At 44.4% G+C, this 16838-nt stretch overlaps 1 protein-coding gene across 1 annotated transcript in view; it reads left to right on the top strand.

The window, feature by feature from the left end:
- LOC126543549 (uncharacterized) overlaps positions 1-16482 on the top strand; it is a 37787-nt gene extending 21305 nt beyond the window's left edge. Inside the window, exons 11-23 of the mRNA XM_055062554.2 lie at positions 125-252; positions 1844-2078; positions 4147-4245; positions 6492-6572; positions 7677-7786; positions 8629-8690; positions 9220-9271; positions 9590-9660; positions 10580-10665; positions 11932-12006; positions 13063-13167; positions 14908-14975; positions 16299-16482. Coding sequence (XP_054918529.1) covers positions 125-252; positions 1844-2078; positions 4147-4245; positions 6492-6572; positions 7677-7786; positions 8629-8690; positions 9220-9271; positions 9590-9660; positions 10580-10665; positions 11932-12006; positions 13063-13167; positions 14908-14975; positions 16299-16422 — 1296 coding nt within the window. The 3' untranslated portion in view covers positions 16423-16482. The remainder of the gene's footprint in view (positions 1-124; positions 253-1843; positions 2079-4146; positions 4246-6491; positions 6573-7676; positions 7787-8628; positions 8691-9219; positions 9272-9589; positions 9661-10579; positions 10666-11931; positions 12007-13062; positions 13168-14907; positions 14976-16298) is intronic.
- Positions 16483-16838: the final 356 nt, after the last annotated feature.

The raw sequence follows: 16838 nt of genomic DNA, 5'->3' as shown, positions 1-16838 counted from the left end.
CGCCACTTGAGCACAGGGTGTTGAGGATGCCGAAATTCGCGTGGTTGAGAGGATGGACATGACAATGACCATGACATCCCAAAGACGCGACCCATGGCTGATCTTGCGCACTGGTACATTGCAGTGGGACTGGGAGAGTTTTCTCGACACCGTTCTGAGAGGGGCCCGCATGTTCGACCAGAACTCGCTGGTGATGGTAGAAAACATGCGCTACTTGCGGGAAATGGCTGTGCTCATTGGCCAGTACGAACCGTGAGTAACTTCTTCCTTGAAATTTGAACCAGTTACACGCCAATGTAGCGCATACGTTGCGCTGCTGTCGTAATTTTCCAAACAAGAGAACGTGTTCAGAGGACGATAGAAACGTAACGCCAACCGGTGGGAGAACAAGTGAATTCTGAGCCTGTAGCCAACGTACTGTCAAAGGAACTTGGCCAGATGAGTGCAAATGATGTTGTCGAAATGGTGGATATAGCCCGAGGCCTCTCTAATTACCCCAATGGGGAATACATGCGGAATTTGTGTGTTGTCAACCATCGCGAGCAAATGTTTAGAGAGCACGGCAGCACAGAAGAGTATAAATGTTCTTGTGATGAGGTGGGGCAGCGCGGCTACGAATTCGCGCATGCACTGAACTGCTTGAATAAATAGAGACGCATTGTGCTGCTTAATTTTTTTCCTGGATATCTAGATTCTGGTCAGGAAGTAGGGCTACTCCAGAAAAGAACCTTAGATCTGCCAAGCTACTAATGTATCAGGGAGGCAGTTACCGGCGTTGGCTCATGAACAAGTTTGGAAAAACGCCACGGCTATATAAGCTTGAGGAGCGCCTCCATACTTGTATTGAAATACAGACTATAACAGGGCAAGCGTCAGGAAAAAAATATCTTAAGCTGCACCTTGTAATCATTTTTATGACCATTGTATACGATCCGCTAGCGTATAAAAACACGAAATGCAGTACATCAGCGGGGGAAAAGGATACGGATATTTATTTTGTGAACGAAAGCTTCTGAGCTCATAATCTTAACCCTTGCGCTGTGGCTTGAGAGTTTTGTGGCAACAGGCTTGTTCCTCGCCGTGGTTTGTGCACTCTGATTGATGTACACGGGCTCGAGTATCCAAATTTTGCAGCAGGTTAGAGAACACACATGGCGTTAAAGAAAAAAATAAGGGTTGCAACTCCTTGCTACGTCAGCTTTCATAGTCCCACTGTTTGCTTTTGGGACTTTACACAGAGCGAATGAATCAATCTATCAATAACTTAGTCACTAAATAATGAATGATGGCAGGAATAAGTGATTACTGTCGTTGCCCGAAAATTCCGCCCTCAAAATTTAGGAAATATTGAGGTTGCCCTAATCACTCAACCAATCTTTCAACTGCCAAGTACGTGATTCATGTAATAACTATGAAAGAATAAAAAAAAGGCTAGATAGTATTAGTAACCAAATTGACTGATCAGCGAATAATTGAATCAATGAGCGAACAAGTGATTGCATCAATCAGCCAATAGGTCGATTCATTTATCCACGAGATAATGACCGATCACATAAGTTGATAAATCAATGAACCACTAACCAACTAATTAGGAGAACTCTCTAATTAGCAACCAAATAATTAACAAATCGAGTGATTAACGAATTAAACAATTATACATTTCCGTAAATAACTAAATAATTAAGAATTAAATGAACTAACCAATTACCTAAGTTAACAAAATAAATAAGAACATATAAATTTAGCCCTTCTGGAGAATTGTTCATATTCTGTATGTCTATTCATGGTGAATATACATGGCAACATTCTCCCTTTGTCGCGTGACTCATGTCTGGGAGCGCAGGTGGCACGTGCTGAACTTCATGGCGCTGTGCGTGGCCGACGAGCTGAGCGTGTTCTTCCCGGAGCGCCACGCGCGGTCGACTAACACTGCGCGGTTGCCGTACCGCGACCGAAGCCTTCCGACGAGGCCCCAGCTGTGCCTGCGCTTCGCCGAGCGCACATGTCCGATAGGCGTGGAGGCTCTGCTACTGCAGGCCATCGCCGGAACCAACGTTCGCGAGGACCTCGTCAGGGAGGTCAGGCGCGATCTTGAGGGGAACTCCCTCTTAGTACAGTCTTGACGCGGTTGCAGCTTTTGGAGGCACCCATTTTTTTTGTAAATTGGCTTACCAAATGTAGCTAGAAATTATAATTTAAAACATTACGGGGTTTTACGTGCCAAAACCACTTTCTGATTATGAGGCACGCCATAGTGGAGGACTCCGGAAATTTCGACCGCCTGGGGTTCTTTAACGTGCCCCTAAATCTAAGTACACGGGTGTTTTCGCATTTCGATTTCGTCCCCATCGAAATGCGGCCGCCGTGGCCGGGATTCGATCCCGCGACCTTGTGCTCAGCAGCCCAACACCATATCCACTGAGCAACCACGACGGGTCAAATTATAATTTGAGCGAGCAACATATTTTGCACCAAGTTGCGCACAGAATTGCAGCGCGGTGTCCTCGGTGTGTGGAGCAGTTTGTGAAGAGACGTTCCTTGAGGCATACACTTGAAGCGACGTCACATAGAGAATATCTAGTTTGTTTTTTCAATCTAGGATTACTAGTGAATTGTGTTGTCCAAGCTAACTCATTATATGTATTGCGAAGTCATTCAGGATTCATTATTGTGGAATTCCTGTGCGTTCGACAGGCTTCTTTATGCAAGTCTGGGCGACCTTTTTATATAGCTCCCTGGACACATGGAAGAGATAAATACGTGTGAGATGTAGGGCGCCCGCAAGTATCATGTGAGATAAGAGAAAGTGTGAAGGTTGCTATTGATAAAGTTGCGTGAGAAATGCTTCTTACTGCGGGAACTGTTGCCGTAAATCACACCGAACTGTGTTCTAGGAGATCTAAAGCTTTATCAGCGTGCACTAATGCCTTGGGCATAGCCACACTCGAGAAAAGAGGTTATTATTGCATAACAAGCTAATAAAGGCAAAACATTAAATAATTTTCAGATTTTCGCCGGCACGTTTTGTGCGTAGATCAAGTGCATCGTACTTCGACATCAGATATTTTTAAAGATTTATCCTTTTAGCTTTACTAGTGTTCATGACAGATGAAAATGCTCAATAGGTCAACTTGTGCGGCCATCAGGCTAACAATTTCACTTCCTTAACTACTCTTTTTCGAACTGGTAAATGATGTCTTGGAAACCTATACAGCCCGCCAAAACCTTTCAGCAAGCACTTACCTAACCCACTCATCGGTCGGGACTGCTGGTAGTCGCAAGAATATGAAATAATCTAAGCCTGTGCTAACAAACAGCTCTTGCTGTGTCTTCTGGCTGATGTAAGGGCAAAATTTTCCATACCAGGGCAATGGTATGTTGACACTTGTTCTTTTAAGATACTGAAGCTATCTTTCTCTGGCTATGTTGCTAGCCTCTTGGGTTACTTTAAAACGTAACTACCTTCCGCATGGCGCTCAGCTGTTTACATCGAAGCAAAGGATTCTATTTCCCCCCGCTAGGGCTGCATTTCGGTGGTGGCGAATCTAAAGCGCTCGTACACTTGTTTACAGCTGCAGAATAAAGAAACTAAGGTGGACAGACGAAACTCGCAGCTATCCACTGCGGCGTCACGCATAGCTCCCGCGTTGCTTTGGGGCTGTCGGTCACCGAAATCTAAAACAAAAATTTTTGCCACCATGGGGAGTAGACCTGAACGCGCGAAAGGAAATTGAAAACGCGAGGAGAGCCAAGGGGCTTGCCTTATGATCCGACTCAGCTACGTAACGTATGCTGAAAGAATGTTATTTTTTATTTTTCCTGAAATATTCCAAGGTATATCTATTCTCTTCACATCTTTGGTACGCTCATCTTAATGCTGCAAGCATTTTTAACACTGTCATAGGGTCATTTCTTGGGTCTTTTCTCGCATACGCTTGCTGAGGATGTCCGAATTGTGCATGGTATTGTGTTGTGTTTGAGGAATTTTTAGTCGTCGGATTGTAGGTCACGCTGTCCCTGAGAATGACAGCACCATTTTAGTAGCCAACTAGATTTGCGACTAAGGCCCCGGAAATGCTCACAAAGAACAGGTACGTAGTGCGTTCATGATCCTCGTTACCTTTCTGCTCTGTTTAATGCACGCAGTTCTCCTGGTGGATACCGCAATTCAGGGACACTCTGGCGTCGTACGCCAAGCGGCTCTCCTGGCTGGGATCCAAAATGGCCTCGGAATTGGAGAGCGTCGTAAGTCAAATAGACTTTTCTTGTCAGATTGCCAGTGTCAAAAATGCAGGTCGCCACGCCACTGTGTCCCAACTGCTGTATGACACACCCCGCCCCCCGCCAGGGTCATAGTTGCGGGTTCGGCTGCATGGCCATGGTTGCTGCATTTTGATGGAGGCGGAAAGCGAAAGTGACCGTGTGTGTGGACTTCGGTACACATCAAACGAGAACAATAACAACAACAAGAAAAAAAAAAAACGCGGCACGTCAAAACAATTGTGAAAGCATCCGTTACTGCATCCGTACTGATGCTTGGATGTAGCTTTGGCCAGTAAGGCAACAATATTTTGCTCTGCATTGTATAGCCTAATTTACATCGACCGAATAACGAAGCATCGCACTAATCATTTCAATGCCAACACTGTCGCACTCGTCCCTAAGGTTCTGTGCGCACCATTTATACTTTACTGGCCAAGTCATACTTATGGGAGGCGTTCTCGAAAACTGGGCCTAATTTCAGTACACTCCGGTATAATGTGATACCGGAGTCAAGATCAACTCGAGAGCGATCAGGTGGTCCTCCGTTGAGGAGATACGCACACCTAGATCATGATCTAAAAGTGTTGCAAGGCCTCTTAAAAGGAGTTCGGTAACGCTTTTCGCGCGGCGATGAAGGCCAGCTTGCCACGACGTGGTCAGTATGAGATATAAATGCAGCGCAACATGCGTTGAAGCCAAGAATTTGCTTTGAAACGTGATAGAGTTTGAATGTGGTGTAAAATTTATGTTGTTTATATCTCGTTCAGGTGAACACCTCATTAGATGCGTACTTTTTAACCGTTGTTTAAACCTTTATCAACTTTCAAGGGTGTAAAATATTTTACAATCTAATCTGGGGGTGCTATTACGTAAAACTATTCCAAACTTTTCTATTCCAATCCTGCAATCAGCCCATCACGATTGGTCAAAAACTTCTTGGACCACCCCCACTTCACCTATCTTTCACGCGACGTCACGAAAAACGCGATAGCTCCCCATCTGATATGACGTGTGCACACTGATTATGCACAATTTGACCGAACAAAACCAAAATAGTTATTTCTGATTCGACGCCTTTTCGCCATTAGCCTTCGGCTATTGGTCAAAAGGTTTCGGGCTGCACTCACTTCACCTGCCTCTCACGCGACGTCACAAAACGGCAAAAACTTACCGCGTCAAAGTGACGTCTACGCGTTAAGGATGCATTAATATGCCGAACAAAAGTGAATTTTCTTCTGAATAGCGGCAGGCTGCCCCGTTCCGAAAGGAATAAAAGATGGCTGCCGCCGATCGCTCCGGCACTCGCTCCATCGATCGCTCGCTCCAGCCAATTAGATAAGACAAGCCGCTCAGTGCAGGCAATGTTATTCGTTTTTCAAGCAAAAAAAGGTGACCTCCTATGAACGAGGGGAGCATTTGATTGGTTTGTTCAGACAACTCTGCGGGTGTCCGCCCGATGCTTGCGTCGACGGTTACGCAAATTTGACGTCAGGAGGTTGTAATAAACGTATTGGAATAGTTTTACGTTATACGGCCCCGTAATTGTTGCTTCCAAAGTCGCATTTTACCGGGACCACGCTGAGGCCTGCTAGAAATCTGCACGGTGGGAGCTGATCGCTTTGGCCTGCAACGCAATCTCTCTGGGAGCCCTGAAGCAGGACGTTGGTGATGAATCGTCATTAGAACTGCCAACAAAGACACGCTTAGTGTTTCTGAAGAGTGTGGAATGTCGCTTATTCAGAATCGTTGTCTCTGATGTTTATGTTGCTAAGATTGGCGTACATCTGCGAATAATTGTTTGAATTAGCGTCTAGAGGAAGGGCGTGTTTGGCCGCACGGACTTCGTATTGTGCGTGTATAAATTGAATAGCAGACGTCAAAGCCTGCTCTCGTTTTCCTGCTTTAACGTGTCAGGAAATTGTGCTTTATGCTGGCTGTGTATCTTCGTTGAAGAGATACCCGCGGGAGCCCACGAAAAACCTGGCGGCCCATGACGTCACAACGCTGTAGCGTAGTCTTGTTTTAGTGTTGAGGTCATCGCAAGGCAACCCCCATTGGAGAAGACTCTTCGTGTTATTAGAAAAAGTAATTTCAGATTGATTACAAGAAATACGACAAACTAAGTTCGTGAGCTCCGATAGTATATGTTTGCAGTAGCTAGGAGGTTCTGGCGAAGCAAAAGTAAGCTCCACATGTCATGGTTTCCTTAAAACTACACTTTTCTGCAGATTAACGGCCTGAAAGTTGAGATAATGTTCTCCGACGCTCTACTTGGAATCGGTGAGGACCTGACCCAAGTGGAATGCGGCGTGAGTATTGCTGTGAATGCACTTTCTAGGCTTAATTTACAAGTGCAATGTTTAAGGGGAACATATTCAGCACAAGGCTAAACTGAACCGTGTCGTCGCATGCAATCAAACCGTGCCTTTAGAGAAACTCGATGTGTAGTTATTCCTCTTTGCAGGCAATCAAAATCTGCGTCCCCAAAATGCTGATGATTGAGACATGCTTATCACGTTCTGGAGTAATTACCAATATTAGGGTGCGGGGCAGTGTGGCCGGAGAGTCTTGTATTTGATTGGCACAGGCTTCACAGACATTGAAGACCCAATACGAGCTGAGCTGATGTAACGTTCCGCTGTTGAGCACGAAGTCATGGGTTCGACTCCCTGCTTCGCCGCCGCATTTCCTTATGGACGTAGCGAAAAAAAAAACACCCATGACACGTTTAGCAGAACATTGAAGGCGCACTAAAGAGCAACACTGGATATGTCTTTAGTAGGGTAGTGTTTCGGAAATTTTCATTGATTTATTGACTGAGAATGCGTAAAGAGTTGATTACTAGTGAGGACATTTGCGCTTTTTAATTTCGCGCCAAAATCTTGGAGCTGATGCGTTTTTGTGAGGTCACTGATTTAAAAACGTTATTTTGCGTTTAGGCCTTCTTGGTGCAGGAAATGTTCGCGGAATTTGCTACGTTGAACCTTTTGTTCCTTTAGATTGCAACATAGACCGTCTTTACAGGTGAAGGATCAACCACACTGGTAAAAAATGACGTAAACCTTCATGACGCCGCACCAAAATGGATTTAGTGCGCCATTGCCATGTGTTTCATTCTTGAAACATTTCCGCTTTACCCAGTCTTACAATATGAGTCATTGTTTTGCTGTTACAAAATCTTAATTTACCAGTGCAGCTTCCTTTAGTGTCTCTTAATAGAGGAAGTGTCAAAATGAATCCGGAGTGTTCTATTGCAGAGTTCATTAAACACGCAGTGCTACTCTGACATGGCACACCTGACAAATAAATAAATAAATAAATAAATAAATAAATAAATAAATAAATAAATAGTCAATCATGTTATGAATTGCAGGTTGTTCATTTCTCAATGTCCCCGTTTTATTTCGCCCCAGTATGACAGGAATCTCTACAGGCACCACCCTATGCATCAGTACACGGAGGCCTACAAAGCGCGACTGGACAAGTACTATCTCAGCGGGAATTCGACTCCTTCCTTTCGAAAGTGAGTTAAACGCGTGCATTTCGCCATGCCTGATGCTCGAAGCATCTTGGATATGTTAGAATCAGAGTCCTGAAATTGCAGTCGAGATTACGAGTCCGAGTGGGGGGGGGGGTCTGAAAAGGTGTTGTAATGGCAGAATTGGCCTTTTCGACTTGTAAAAGAGTGAGTGCCAATTTATACGAAACCCAGTAGAAGTCAGCGACAGTTGGTGGCGTGATAATATGAGATCAGGAAATTTGCCGGCACACACATCGGAGTCTGTACATGCTAGGCAGAGTAGAACTTAGAAGTGAGATTGCAGGAAAGGCCTTCGTGCTGCCAGTGGACTTAAGGTTTAGCACAAGCAGAAGTAGAAGAACAGAAGCAGAAGCAGACGTCGAAGCAGAAGTAGAAGCAGACGCCGAAGCAGAAGTAGAAGCAGAGCAGAGCAGAGGCAGAACCGAGTAGAGCCAGAGCAGAGCAGAGCAGAGTTCGACTCTGGCTTTTTTTACTCGTGCCGTGCACCCTTCACACAATACATACAATGCACCAGCTAGCCCAGTTCAGCGCTTTGACTCTTTGCACAATTGGGATTGAAATTTAAGAGCTTGAAGCTGCATAAGCTCACGCAGTGCCGGAAGGCAGGCAAATTATTAAAAAAGTAATATTCGGAACATTATTCTTATTTTACCATTCCTTCTCGTCTCAGTTGCAGAGAATAAAAATTTGTTTCTTGAAAACAAGACTCCGCCAAGAAAGGGCTGTCTTTCAACTGCAATCGCTTAATTCGTGTCCTCTAAATGACTCAGCAGCGTCGTGTTGGTAGGTGAAATGTGACTGTGCCGTTTCTTTGTACTCAACAGGTATCCTCCTGCCAGCAGCTTTGAATACAGCGTAGTTTACGACGAATACTCAAACGTTATCTGTAAGTGTTGATCTCGCCTAGAGTTTGTATTATTGTGTAAAAAGAAAGAGAAGTCAATTCTACCTATGAGTGTCGCATAAACGCTCAGAAATTATTTAACAAATAACGACCACTACAAGATGTTATAAAAAGAATGTTGACGCGCTATAAATCAAAAACAAAAGAAATATATGTTGAAGTTTCGGAAACTGCATATCATAGAGTACTTAAGACACACTCTAACACAGTGTATTGCACTTAGCAGTAAACTCCACCATCATTTTAATAATCGAATCTTTCCAAAACCTAAGTAAGGTTGGTGTCAAAATACAATAAACTGTAACACACAGTTTGATCTTGTCCATTTAAAACATCGTCTCAGGGTTATACACATTACGACAGTGCATTGTGTGTTGCGGATTTATGGATCGTTAAACCTGTTCAATTTTCTGCCACTGGTGTTAAAGTGGTTTTATTATGATGTTGCAAGGCGCCACCCATATCTAAGAAGCGTCGTTGTTTTAAGGGATGTGGTACGTCTTTTTTACAGTCATTCCGCTCAGCTACTTCGGACTCGCCTTTCAAGCCGCTCCGCTGTTAAGGTAACTTTCGTTTCACATATTCAAACCATCGGCTCATCCACTCTTCTGTCAAGCTCTATTTGATCAGTATCGCTTAAGAATGAATGACATGTATTAGGGAAACTGTACTTCTTTGGAAGATTTATAGAAGATAGTGATGCGTGCATGTGCGATAGTCGAAATAGTGTGTTTGCATCGTTCTAGAACCAAAAAGCATATATATGTGCAATTAATAGAAGGTGATACGCTTGGGTTAAACTTATTTTCCTGTATTAATGAGGTACGGTTTGAAGAAAATTCACACCACCAGTTTCTATTGTTGGTGTCATTTGATTTCAGAAAGTTTTATGTGGTGAAGATATTGCCCGACCTTGTTCGGACCACCGCGAGGATTCTGGCCAATGCTCAGGGTGAGTCCGTACATTGCCCTAAAAATTGTCCACCGTTGCGACTTGCTTTCATTGATACCTCGGCACTTTTAGCTGGGACATTCGTTGCGAGAAGAGCCGTCACCAACAAGCTTTTTAAGGGATGACTACTTAAGTGTTTCTTACTCATCTCAAGTTACTCATTTCAAGTTACTACATTTCAATTATTATTCGTTTTATTGAGTTATAGTTTCAAGTATACTTTCAATCATCTTCAATTATAGTTTGTTTTACTTGGCAATTCTACTGTTTATTGTGATAACAAGAGTATTTACTCAATAGCTTAGGTCATGTGTTCGATTCGCGGGAGCTGCAGTCTCATCACGAGCTGGGCGGAGTGCAGCAAAATGTTGATATAGTCGAACTAATAAAAGCTATCCACTGTGCACTGCTTCTTATTGCTCATCAATACATTGGGATTATAAACAAATTAGATCAATTGGTCGATACATTTATAAAGCAATCGATATTGTCCACGAAGATTGGTTTGCAAATAGAATCATTGTCTGTGAATTTAATCGAATTCGGGGGTTTCACATGCCAAAACCGCGATTTCATTATGAGGCATGCCACAGCCGGGCACTCCCGATTAATTTCGAACTCTAGGGGACCCTTAACGTGCCCCCCAATGCACGGAGCACGGGCGTTCTTGCATTTCGACCTCATGTAAATGCGGCCGCCGCGGACGGGATGTGATCCCGTGACCTCGTGCTTAGCATCGCAACATTATAGCCGCTAAGTCACCGCGGCGGATATGCATTGTCTGTGACTGTTTTCGCAACCACAAAGATTTTTGGCTTTTGCTTTTGTTCAACTGTTTTATATGTTTGCTTCAAAAGCATTCCGATGACTGGTTGGAGAAAAAAAGCTACACCGCAATTTTCTTTCATACTTTTTTCAGATCCGAACAGGACGGCCATGTTCAATGCAAAACGACACTGTGCCTTGGGTGCATACATAGCGCATCCCATCCCTATTCTTTTCGAGGTATCGTTTCGATGCGATTACTTGTTCACTTCGCAAAATCAGTCTTTTTATCTGGGACTTTCAGCTGAGACGTTCTGCCATCGTACTTCATAATGTTAAGTCATACAATCAATGACGAACATTCAAAGGAGGTAAATTCTTAGCTGACAAGCACAGAATACTTCACGTTCGTGGGGATCTTACTGCAGCTGTTTCGCTCGCGGGGTATGAAGCGTTGTTTCGATGTCATATCTTGTTGGAAGGACCAAAAATTGTACTTCCTTGTTGTCACCATAAGCGCATTAGGCCGGCGAGATGGCGCCGCGGTACATTCATTTCCGCAAATACTGTGGAGACAATTACCCATACCTTAAAAATATCAGACTAAACATTCAGGAGTCAGTCTTTATGAAACACTAGTGTTAAAACACGGCATCGAACGCGGAGGCCATACGAAAGAGCCATTTGGAAGGTCGGTAAAGAATAAACTTGTAGGAAGAAGTACATTGAGGTCGAATAAAAATTGATGCTTAACCCACAGGATAGTGCGACCATGCGCACATTTTAGACAACAAGGAGTGCAACTTGAAACGTATAGTGTCATTAAAATTGCATAATAAAATTCACGGCGGAAGTATCGTGACACATGGCCCCATATCTTTTGAAATGAGAACTCAATAATAATTATCATCATTATCACCCCACCGTTGCAGCTACCAGCCATTAGGGCCGCAAAGAAACGACTGATCTCACCACCAGAAAGACTTCCGTGCTACATCAGCCATCTGAGTTATGCACCCAGATTAAGCTTACGAATGTTCAAACGGTCGATTTTCAGCAGTAGGCCACGGGACACAGAAAAACGCATCACAATTGAACACCCTGTTAGAAATTTTTACACTTAAAATCTCGAGCACGATCATGCTGAGTCGCACGCAGAACGCACGCACTTCAAATGTTTCGGATGTCGGTCACTGTTGCCTCACTGTAAGCGACCGCAGGTGTCACAGAGAAAGTGTGCATCGCCATCCTTCCTCTCATTGTGCTTCAATCAGCTGTCTATTCTGGCGCTTCCTTTACGGTAGCACTTTCCTGCTTAAGCTTTTTTTAGCCAGCGAAAGCGCAGGAGTTATTGTTGAGCAGTAAATACTTGTTTCGTGTTTGCGTTTATTAGCAAGATTGCGTTTATCGCCACAGCCTTTCTCATCGTCGCATGAAAGTTGCTGTACAGTGATGGCGATAGCTGCGTAGAAGCAGGCAACGGTAATTGCTTGGTGTGTTTTGCAGAGAATGGAAGGAATGAATCACTGGATGTATGAAGACATCATGGCCGACCATTTGGCACTGGCCCCTTATGTGCAGGTACGAGGGAATCTAGTTGCGCTTTTTGAGATATGCAAGTTCGTCTCGAGCTTAGTTGTCCAGCGGTTTTTGAGCGTCGGGAGTGACTTCTAATTTAAACTATCTTCATGATCGCTTGTGCGTAATCGTCTCACGGCATAATATGCGGTCTACTCTGGCAAGGTGGTGACCACATTTAAAATTGTCCAAGTTTTTCTTGACAGCATGTTTATTTTTGTTGAGACTAACTCGTATCTAAGACACTGAAGTGTTAGGCGGGAGAAACAAATGGTGTTTTCTAGAAAGCATGCCAGGTTACTATGACAGCGTATAATTTTCAGCGTATACTGAGCTTTAAATCAGGTGGGAGGGCCTTTTACATTCGACTGGACGAATGACATTCCAATCACCCGGCTTGGCTCACTCAAGAAAACAGCAAATAACGCCATCCTTTGAACCTAACGAAGCTTAAAACGGCATGTTGGCTGGAGTAGCGGCAATCCAGGCGGCCCCCTTATGATACCACATTGGGATGCAATGGCACCGCTATACTTGTACATTCTTTATCAGTGGTCACTAAAATGTGTTTTCCATTCTTTCGTGCCACTCTCTTCAACTATTTTACCGGATAAGTTGACCGCACTGCCTCGATTGTACCAACATGCATGTGTGTTCTTTTGAACAGTCGTGACTCATGGCGAATGTTGAACTTGTATCAGTATCAGTTGTAAAGCATTGAGAGTATGTGAGGCAAGCAAGCAAACAAATAAATAAATGTTGGCTGCTCCGCGGAAACCGGCCGCTTCTAACGATGAGTATAGTGTCATTGGACTGAACTTCAAGGGTGAAGAAAAACTGGCAACTTCATGAACCAAAGAGCACGTAAGCAGGCTTTCTGTCAGAGGCCCATGTTGTGAAAATATCTTCAACTAAAACAGTTCGTGCGGCGTTGTTTGATGAAACATACCACTCTAACGATCCGCAGTTTTATTCTGGAAGTTTGTTATATGGACTTACTCTGACCACGTGGATATGTAGAACCGGTCATTCTCTCTCTCTCTCTCTTTTTCTCTGCAGCTTTTCCTTAACCTGAGCCAAAGCGCTGCCACTGACCCCCACCTCGTCATGCGTGGATTCGCCCCTTACGTTGCCGAGCACGTGGCATTCTTCTTCTACGCTGAGGTGCTGTCATTTTGGTTCTCCGATTTATACGCAGATCACAATAAGTACGCGCCGTTTAAAGGCTGCATGAGCGAACGCGAAACGCCCAATAGCTCTGTTAAAAACATTATGGTATGTTGGCATTAGTTCTAGAACAAACATGAAGTTAGGACAAGAAACGGCGTAAATCAATGTGAATTGGACTAGGTACCTTGCGAAAATGCTTGCTTCAAGTATGAAATCCGATTATGGCTTCAGGGTCCGTATACCATTAGTTTGAGGCACAATGGTGATCAGTATTCACGACAAGGCAACAACTTCGATGACAAAACTCGGCTACAGGCTGCGCGTCCTTGTGGCTGACGCTTATAGAAAGTTTTTTATCTATTGCCGAATAGGTGTAGCCTATTTGCAAACGTACTAGATTTTACCGAATACCGAAACAGAGGTTGTGTTCACGGCAGCAGCAGCATGGGTAATGACATCTTCTGGCTCTTCATGCAAGCGCAGAGAGTTGGAAACGTCCTACGTCGCGACATTGTCCTCGTGCAACAGAAACAAGAGAAATTAATGATGTGTTTATTTTTATGCCAGTGCCCTTGCGTCAGCCGATAGCGCTAACGTATTGTTGAAATTATAGTTTCGTGAGCTCTAGTTGACTTCAGCGTCGCAATTTGATGGCGCCAATGGTGTTGCCGCCCCCGCATCTGTCTCCAGTGTTAAGACTATTAATTATTCAGCAGTGGATGACAGGTGAAATACGGACACTACTATTACTGGTTGTATTTCCGCAACTTGGTGGAAATAGCCAATTAGAGAGTAGGACTGGTGTTTTACAGCCAAGTTTAAATATGAAAAGGATTAATATATCAGGTCGCACTGCGTAATGCATTGATGTGCTGGCGAGGTAGTGCTTACAGGTGTGCAATTTCAGCTGCAGAGTCAAACATGCTGAGAGGTATAAACCTAGCATGTTGACAAGGTGTGGGCGAGGCTGAGGACAAATGATAGCAAAAAAAGGGGCACACGTAGTCTTATGTATTTGGGAACCGAGTTTCAGTTTAGACTTCGAGAGCTTATTGAAATGCGCTACACAATATAAAACGCGATGGGAGGCTCTGTAAGGATATTATTGAACGTCGTGCCGGTGACAGCAATCGACACGTACCATAATGACACTGGCCTGTGTACATACTTTTGTAGCTTGTATGAGGTAACGATACAAAATACGAGGGCAGCCTTTAATGTACCGGTGATCATTAGACGTAGTCGAACTCAACCTGAATGCTTCTACGGTTTACGTTCCAAAAACGTTACTGCGGCAGGTGTGCGTAAGTAAGGCGTCTTAATTTGTAGAGTGTATCTTGGCAGAACAAACTGACCGTCCCTGATGCGCTCAACCTTCATGGAAATGTGCTGCGTTTGTTTCTAGACAACGATATATTTATTACGATATAATCCGAATAAAACATCGCATTTCGTCACCACGTGCAAGCCTCGCTTCACATGTACAGTCGCGGACAGAATATTATGGACCATGAGATCTAAGAAAAAGCTGAATATCTCCGCAACCTCACAACGCAATCTGGTATTTGCTTTTTGGACTTCGACTAGAATATGCTAACAACGTTTTCGTGGGCAGTTTTACTGGTTAATGCTACAGGCTGCTCGGGAATTGAACGTTTTCGGAGATCCCGTGGTCCATTTTATTCTGTCCGCGACTGTACTTGCATTCGCTGACTGCAACATCTACCTTTGCAGTCATCCTGCGAACCGTACACCAACCACGCCGGAAAGCCAAGAAGCGCAGCCCTTCCTTCTCAAACCAGGTCAGCTCTTCCTACACCTATTCATTTTGTTGGAACACGCTGCGCGCTGATCAGCAAACAGAGTAGCATAATTGTCTGAAACTTGCTAAAATACGCAATAACAATGATTAACATGCCTCATAAATGGCTATAGCAACATACTGATGGTTAACTAAAGCACAGGGTATGGCCTGGACTAGACAAGCGCAGTCGTGCACCTCCCAACCAAATAGGCATATACAAAAAAAAAAAAAAAAAATGGGCGGGAACCATCAATGATGACGGTTGATGTTAGCTAGTGGCTGAGCGCTTCCAGCAAGCTGTTTGCGAAATTAAATGAAATATGAACCTGACGGTGTATCTGTGTTGTGGTAACGACATTAAGGCTTCGTTTTTTATTTCATTGCGTAATTCCTAAGAGAACAGACCCGTCAACCAGCATGTCTGTAGCGGTAATACGGGGGGCCATACATATAGATCGATTCGCCGTGTGTGTGTTGCCGCCACCGGTGCAAGCGTGGGCGTGGTAGGCGACTGGCATCTTGCTCTATCGCGCAACAGGACGCTCGTCTCAAAGAGCTGTAACAGTTTAGCCTGTCCTGCGAACATGGTCGTACGACAGCACGCGCACATTTCATACTAGCATTTCTATCGACGAGGAATGGCTCACCACAAACGACCACCACGGAAACAGGCGAAAGGGCGTATACAAATTGCAAAAATGCGTCGCTTTAAAATGCGATGGTTATACATGGCACTTTGTAGCAATTCAATTCGATGCGCCACCGCTCACACGTAGCACATCGATCTTCTATCGACAGCGCTGGAAAGAGGTCGGCGTTTTCTTTTTTTTTTTAGAGAACTCGCATCGCGCATGAGTGGATGAAATCAAGCACAAGTTTCCCACTGTCACTCTCTCCTCTTCGACGCGTTGCGCAAGCTGTTTGCCTTAATTAGCTACGGGCGACTTAACCAGTTCAAGTCATCAGCGCTTACGGCGTCAAGGTGATGCATCTACCTAAGCTACATCATGCTCGTTACAATTCGTGCTATAACGCTAAGAGTGATCGTGCGACGTGACGCTTATTCCTGCCTCTACGTAGCACACGTAGAGGATGAGTAATAACAATGATGCGACTTGCTGCCGTCGCATACGTGTAACTGCGGCCTATGGAGTTGTGAGCGCGAAAATTTATTTTTTTCTGTTGCCACGCTGCCAAATTCTAAATATGTACGCTTTACGACGATATAATCGCTTTGGGTATTACCAGAGGTTGCCGGAGGCTACGCTACTCTTTGGACAAGTGATTGAAAGTTTTCTCTCTCCTCGTCCAATGTGCGCAGGATCAATGGAGCCCTCTCGCAGTACGCACCATTCGCAGTCAGCTTCTTCTGTCCCTACGGTTCTGCTCTGGCCAAGGAACCGTGCGAGCTGTACCGTCGAAACACAAGAGCAACTGACTTATAATTAAAGTGAAACCGTTGCCGATGATCATACGATGATTAGGAATGTGGGCGTTTTTTCATTCCTTACCTGGTTCACATGTGCAGGATAAGCAACGGGTTAGTATACTTCATCCGTTTCTTAAGCTATTAAATAGACGAAGACAATACTAAAGTCTGTAGACAATGTTCTTGAGGCCATGTTCTTTTGATGTTCTGAGATAATCACTTTCTTGCTTCACAGCGTCATAACGTCGCAGAGAGTGGTGCCAGCCATCATCTATACCCCCCAATGGCTGTGCCGACATCATCTTGCAGCAGTGAAATGAGCCAAGTCGTTGACACTACCGGCTCCGCTCGTTTTGAATTGACCGAGTATAAAGAACTGCTGGTGGCAGATGCTATCGCGCGTGCTGTCGCGGGAGTTCTTTGTGGAATCTG

The sequence above is a fragment of the Dermacentor andersoni genome, chromosome 10 (genome assembly GCF_023375885.2).
Source record: "Dermacentor andersoni chromosome 10, qqDerAnde1_hic_scaffold, whole genome shotgun sequence".
Taxonomy (NCBI): Eukaryota; Metazoa; Arthropoda; class Arachnida; order Ixodida; family Ixodidae; genus Dermacentor; species Dermacentor andersoni.
Note: the sequence above shows the minus strand (reverse complement) of the source record. Positions and strands in the feature narration are given on the sequence as shown.